The 7,493-nt window shown below is 38.0% G+C and overlaps 1 protein-coding gene across 1 annotated transcript; it reads right to left on the reverse strand.

Annotated features, from left to right (window-relative positions):
* Positions 1 to 194: 194 nt before the first annotated feature.
* Positions 195 to 5,434, reverse strand: lrrc53 (leucine rich repeat containing 53). The gene is made up of 5 exons (XM_052128079.1): positions 5,339 to 5,434; positions 5,057 to 5,176; positions 3,536 to 4,354; positions 2,355 to 2,792; positions 195 to 1,829 (listed from the first exon to the last, which is right to left on the reverse strand). Exons 1-5 carry the CDS (start codon positions 5,364 to 5,366, stop codon positions 949 to 951), a joined length of 2,286 nt encoding a protein of 761 aa, XP_051984039.1. The 5' UTR covers positions 5,367 to 5,434; the 3' UTR covers positions 195 to 948.
* Between the last annotated feature and the right edge of the window lie 2,059 nt (positions 5,435 to 7,493).

The following is a 7,493-nucleotide window of genomic DNA, read 5'->3' on the forward strand; positions in this document are numbered from 1 at the left end:
CTGCCCTTTATCTGCAGACCAATAAATGCTGTGATATCACATAAACCGCACTTTGCATTCTTGCCATTTTGTTTGCAAGAAAATGAAAATGGTTGCTTTGGTTAAATAAGGTTTTTATTAACTATAAGTAAATTTATTATAGAACAAACTCTTCATGCATGTTTTTAACAGTTTAAAATCTTAAGAGTGTCTTTGGAGATTTTGCCCTACAACACTTTCTTTCAGCACAATCATGTGCACAACTTAGCACACTACATATTATGTATAGTACCTTGAAATAACTTCTTTACATGCAATAAGACTCAACAAGTCATGAAATCAATGCATTTTTCCATTAGAAATACAAATGTATAGATTTTTTTTTAGAAATGGAGCAGTCCTATGCAACGCTGTCAAAAAAGAGTGAATAATGCTATCTGATTTTCTTATCTAGTGCAGTTTGTGGCCTGTTGGAATTTTTTTCAGGTAGAATTAGTCTTATCTTCCTCTTTGGTGAGCCCTCAGCTGAAGATACATATTCTTGGATAACAGGGGCACCAGAGCTCATCAGGTCTAAACCGCTAGACTGTTCAGCCAGGTCCTGTTGAGTAGTGGTTTCACTATTTAAATTGAGTGTCTTTGGGAGTGTTGGAGGTATAGAGCTCAGTAGCATTTGAACTTCAGAACAACTGCTGAAGATTGAGTTTTCTAGACCGTCTGTTTGCAGAGTTTTCCCTTCAACAGGAATAATATTGTCTGGCCCTTGTCCAGATTCAGTTGAGCCACCACTAATTGAACTTTCTTGAGTGACTTCATTGGTGTCTTTGGAGTCTTTGTTTTCTTTTTCAGAATGTTTTACTTTATTGGATGATGCATTTTCTTTTTTAGCTTTAGAGGTTGATGTTTCCTGGTCCACAGTATCTGCTTCCTTATCCTTATCCTCATTCTCTGAGCCTTTGCTGTTGTCCTTTAGTTTTTTGCTGGTTTTCTCTTTTTTGGATTTGTGCTTAAGACTTTTTGGTCCTTTTTGCTTCTCAGTTTTTCTTTCTTGGCCTTTTTAGACATGTTGCCCTCTTCGTTCTTTTTTTGATCACCAGACTTAGGATGAACTCTGTTTTTTCGAAGAGGGTTTAAATTTAATTTAACTTTCAGTGTCCTCTTTGCCTGTGCTTTGGTTTTGTTGTTTTTTAAATGTCCTTGTGTGCTACTCTTCATCTTTGCCAACTTTTGGTTGCTCTTCTGCACCGATGTTTTAGAGCTTTTTATCCTGCTCTCTCCTTTGTGTCTGTCAGCTTGTGTGGTGAGGATGCGTTCCTCAGACCCAGCTAGATCAAAAGTAACATTCCTTTGAGAGGCTAACTTAAACCCCAGATCAATGGCTTGTTTCTTACCATGTTCCCCAGAGCTAGACTTGTTATAACCTAAGAAGTCTCTGTATAGCATAGCGTCATACATTTTTGCTCCATTTTGAAGTGTGTTCTCTGAGTGATTTAGAAATGGAAAGCTTTGGTTATTACTCCCAGCTTGCCTATATTCATCAGTCTGATGGCAGTGTAGACAGCTGATGGTCCGGTAAATTGGTTGTGTGCCAACGACCTTGGCCTGGTGTTTTAACAGTGATTGATTTATGTGATTTCCATGAGTTACCAATTCCTTGTGCATTTGGTCTGGGGGTCTAAATGGGCCTCTCTGAAGGGCTGAGAAATTATTTCTGAGGGCCAGCTGCTGTATTTTGACAGCTGAGTTGCCGTTTGAATCCCCACAAAGTTGGGAAGAAGTACACTGACTGCCCAAATGGTGGTTGTTAGAAATTCCTGCTCCCCTCTCATCGTGTCTTTGTACACTTGTGTCTGTGAAAAGAATGAAGTGAAATATTTAAAAATGAACATATGAGAATGTGCCTGGTGATTTCAAAGAGATAAATTTACTAGATTTTCACAATTTCTGAAGAAAATGTGCACTGTGCTTGCCCCTGCTAAAGGCAAATACTCGCCTGCACATTACTAGGGTGTTTTGCTGGTTGTCTGGGCGTCACTAGGCAGTTGCTAAGGGACTTAGGGGACTTGCTGATATGCTAGGGTATTCTGGGTAGTTTCTAAGGCATTGTAAGGTTGTTTCTAGGGTAATATGTGTGCTTGCTAACTGGCCCAAGTCAAAAGAGCTCATCTCAAGTATCTATGATATTCTGGTCCCTAGATTTGGCTTGGGTCCCTCCTCTACTAGAAGTCTTCTTAAGCCCATTTTTCACGAATAGCGCAGGACAAATTACATGCTGAAGTTTTATTCTAAGTGTTGGGATTTGTTTCAATTATCAAAAAGTATGAGCAATAATAACAGTGATACATTTCAAAAGAATAGCGTGCTTCATAGTTTACCTTTGATCTTTTGTTGCAACACAGAATGCTGATTCCCTTTATGTTGGCGACAAGCCACATAAATTGGCCAATCATCATCTCGCTCATGCTGTTCACACATGAGATTAGCTCTCTGCAGAACAATCTCTCTTTTTTGCTTTCCTACCGCAAGAGCTGTTGAGATGCACTTGTGGCAGGTGAAATGATTCGCCACTGTGTCCGGCCTCATGTGACTAGGGGAGTTTTCTCTGTCCCAGGGCTGATGGGATTTGTAGTTGTAGTTGTACAGAGCATGACTCATTGATTGAGTGTCTTTGTCTTCACAGAAATTCCACTGGGCTGTTTCTGGGCTGGAGGTTTTCCTTTCCATGGCTCCATTTTCTTCCTGTACCTGTTTAAATTTCCTACTGAGTTTATGGTATGCAATGGCAATTATTCCCAAGGTAATCCCAACACCACCTACAATTTAACACAGAACTTGTTTAATTCTTAGTGATTAAAAGTGATTAAATGTATTAAAGCTTAGCCAATTACATTTAGTCATTTAGCCGTTTAGCTGAATCATCTAAAGCGACTTAGAAATGAGCAATATAAGGAATTTGTCATGCAAAAAATGTTTCTGTAAAAACATAGAAAAAAATGACATGCTAGTACAATATAGCAGGGCCTCAGTACACTTTACAGCAGAGCCCACCCCACATCTCTACGATATTCTGGTGGCGGGAAATGGTGTTCTGGGCATTGCTGGGTGGTTGCCAGGGTGTTGGGTGGTTGCTAGTTTGTCATTAAATTTACTTTATTGTCCGAAGGCAAAAGAGGCCACCACCATGTCTCTATGATTTTCTGTTCTGGAGAAATGAGCCTTCTGCCCCCTTTTCAATGTTAAGTCCAAGAGCTTGTTTCATAAATTGTTTCACGTTTGGGATTATATAAAATTCCTAAACGTAGGTTAGAGCAATAGTAATAGCTTTGATAAACACTACCACATCTCACACATTATTCAGCAAGGTGATAAAAGCTCTTCCTACATTTCTCTACGTGAACAACGGTTGTCACACAAACATATTCACAAAGGAATCAAGAGTGGTAAAGACTTAAACAACTTGTTGCCTCTGGGCTTAAATGGGTTTTTATTAATTAGTTTACATTATAAAAAAATAGGCAGGCATTTTTGGTATCAAATAATTGCATTAGGTACTCACCCAGAAATGAAAGTACAATAGCAATAGCAACATTTCTAATGTATTGTTGTGGTGTGATATTACTTTTATCCACAACCTCCCCTGTGATATTCTTGTTTGGTGGGACACAGTTTGCCTTGGTCAATTCCAGCACAGTTTGCACAGCTGGGTTATCTGTATTCACACACACCAATCTCTGCCCATTGTTCAACACTTTATCTGGAGCCTGAATGTAGCTGTTGAGGAATGAGGCCAGTTCTCTCAGCTCACAAGTACAGCTCCAGTGGTTCAAATCAAGGTTCAACATTGAGAGCCCTGACAAATAGGAGAATGCATCAGGAGCATTCTTCAGAAGGTTGCGGGACAGATCAAGACTGTGGAGATGAGGCAGCCCTCGGAAGCTATCTCGGCCCAAGTACATGATGAGGTTATCAGACAAGTCCAACATTTCCAGGTTCCTCAGGTTAGAGAGGGCAAAGGTGCTGGAGTTCAGGCTGGTCAAGAGGTTCCCCTCTAGCTGAAGTGTTTTTAAAGCTCTGGAGTTCTGGAACCAGGAACCGTCAATGTCCCTCAGTGCGTTGCTACCTAGATGGAGAGTCTCCAATCTATGGAGCCAGGAGAATGTTGAGTTGTCCAGGGATTGGCTTGAGATGTGGTTGTGGTCCAAAGACAGTGCTGTAAGGAAAGTAAGGTTCCAAAAAGCATTCTCCTTGATTGTAGAAATGGCATTGTTGCTGAGTGCCAGAACACTCATGTTAGATAAATCAGAAAACACCATGTTGTCCACAGAGTTAATGAGTCCATCAGTGAGCATCAAAGCTTTGGTAGTGCCTGGTGCATCTGAACATGACAAGTTAAAACAGTTTTACATCATCCACAACTTCATCTCAAGTTTAAAATGGTTTAGAATATACATAGTCTATGTGTATTTCCACATATGCTTCATGACCAAAAGTATGTGGACACTCCAGACATTTGCTGTTTCAGCTAGTGCTATTACTAACGGTAGCATAAATCAAGCATACAGCCATGCAATCTCAAAAGAATTTTTTTTTTTGTAGAATAGGGTGTACCCTTTCTGTTACAGCATTAAAATGCAAGGTCCATAAAATGGTTTACCTAGTCTGGTGTGGAAGAACGTGAATAGCCTGAACAAAGTCCAGACCTAAACTCCTTTGGGATGAATTGGAACGCCAACTTGGAGCCAAGTCTCATCGCCCAACATCAGAACCATGAACTCCATCATGCTCTTGTGTCTGAATGAGAGCGAATCCCCACATCCATGCTCTAATATCTAGTGGAAAGCCTTCCCAGAAGAGTTAAAGCTGTTATAGCAGAAAAGGGAGCATTGACCTACTACAAATGCTCATCGTTTTGATAAGAATTGTTCAAAAACCACAAATGGGTGCACTATTTGGGTGTTCACATACTTTTGGCAATGTAATAAACCTTTAAATGTATTCAAAGTATCTAAAGAAAGACATGTTCTTCAACTGCATTCTTCTCTGCAATAAATGGAGAGATACATTATTATTTACATACCGATGATATTTAGAAGTTTATGGCAAATGATGACATCTTCAGAACACACCACACAGGAGGAGGGGCAAGGTAAAGAGATCTTAACTTGAGCGATTGTCACCATCAATATAAGGAAGGCACCTGAGAGGAACCATGTAATGTTAACCTAACGTTAATCTGACACAACTTTTCACTGACCGTAAATAAAACATTCACCATCTTTGTTAGGGTTTCATGAATTGTGGAATGAGACTCAGTTTAATAGAGAATATGACAATAAGCTATGAGGCTAGGTGTACATACTTCTCATGGTTTTCCATTCAAGCCACATGGCATTGTATTTAAATTTCCAAAACAGCTTATGTGTTCCATGGTCTTCAGTCAGCTTTGTTCAAGTAATTGCAGTTATACTCAATCATCAAAATCGAAGAAGAAACATGTATAGCCTGTCAACAAAATCAAGACACAGTTTCAAGGTGTAGATCAATACCTTGTCAACATTTCCATCAGTGACACAAGCACACAGTCATTACAAGAGTTCTCCATTTACTCATTACTTTTTTTTTTTTTTGGCAACTACACCTGATGCTGTGCTCCTCTTACCTCTGTTGCCTAGAGACACTGGCTGCAAGACAAAATGTGTAAGGTATAGTTATAAAACATGAATGACCATCCACCTGTTTCTTATTGTGGACCAGATTCTGCTCTCTCTTATGTGTGAGACCATTTTTAATACCTGACACATATTCTGTGGCTATAACTGTAAAATAATAATGTGGAGGGCTACGGTTTGAAGCCGCATCAGGTCTCACATCAGTACATTACAAAATACAGCCAAACTGAACACAACACAGTGATCAGCATAACATTATATATTGTTATTAGCCTACATCCGTCACAAAACAGGTAAAACAATCATACACTATACATTCTAATAACTAAATTCAGGTATATTCATCACTGGGAATGCTCATTGTCCACTGTATTAACCTGCTGTCACCTTGCCTCTGTCCAGGGACTACAGATGAAAATTAGCTTCTAGCTATTTCTGGTTTGTGCAACACATTTGTTGTGCAATGTCCCTGTTAAATAAACAAATAAATAAATAAATAAATAAATAAATAATATATATATATATATATATATATATATATATATATATATATATATATATATATATATATATATATATATATATAAACTCAAAATCCCTCTGCTAAGAGAAAAAGGTTAAATCTACATCAGCAAAACTGGACAAGTATTTTAGAATATATATATATATATATATATAGCTACACTGTGCTCTATTTATAATAAAGCATATGACATTTACCAAATATATGTTGTAATACTTACCACACGGTGGACAGCATAAAACCAAACACTACAAATCCAGAATTGAATGAAACTGCAGAAATACTTTCTCAACACAGTATTAGTTTCTCTCTGGTGCTCCTGTCCTTCAGTCACCCTGTGTCATAGCTGCAATGTTGCTTTGTTCGGTTACATGCAAATGGCGCATGCGAACCACCAGTATGTTACTTGATCTCAGAAATGTGTTAAAGTGGCCAGCAGTGATGCCTGATAACCAAGAACACACATCAGTTACATCAGTTCACCTTACATTGTTCCCATCTATTAGCCTGACTAACAAATGATTACACAGAAAAATGCCTTCAGCGGTCAAAAGATTTCAATAAATTGCTGTATTGTTGTCATTATCTAGATCTCTTTACAATTAGCAATGTGTTCACTGCAAATACTATTTTTAAGACTTTTAATTACTTACATGATGCAAGATAATTCTATAGAAATACTGTATTTACCTAAATGGAAAATATCCTATTTTAACAATCAGATTCCACAGGTTATTAAATATTAATTAATACACATTTTTCTTTTAGTGCTGAGAATATTTTGCTATTATTTTTCTTAATGGTTACAGTTAATTTTTAAATGCTTTGTTATATTTTTTCTTAATGTTTATATTTAATGTCTATTTGCCTTGTTTACAGTTAATCTTACAGTATGTAAGAGGGTTAACATATAAAGTGACGTCACCCGCAGAAGGCGAATAACCTCCCCAAGAGCTTCAAACACACCGGAGATGTCTGATACTGGAGTACAGGACAAATTGGGCTTCCGAGTATGGGATCCAGATCGGATATACGTCTCCACTGGGTTTGCTCGACATGCATGAACTAAAATCAGAACCTACAACAGTAGATAGTCCAGTTTACAAAGCTCTTTGAAAAGGAAAAACAGCAATTGTGGCCCATGGTTAATGTCAGCGCTGTCTCTAGCCTAATGGTGACCTTAAAGTTACAATCAGTAATTTTTTACACATTAAAAAACTTAATTCCCAAAGAAATTAATCATAATTTTGGGACATACAGTAAGTATAAAATCATGAGCACTTACATGAGACGAAGACTCCAGTCATATACCTTTTAATATT

This window comes from Xyrauchen texanus, chromosome 6, assembly GCF_025860055.1.
Source record: "Xyrauchen texanus isolate HMW12.3.18 chromosome 6, RBS_HiC_50CHRs, whole genome shotgun sequence".
Classification (NCBI taxonomy): domain Eukaryota; kingdom Metazoa; phylum Chordata; class Actinopteri; order Cypriniformes; family Catostomidae; genus Xyrauchen; species Xyrauchen texanus.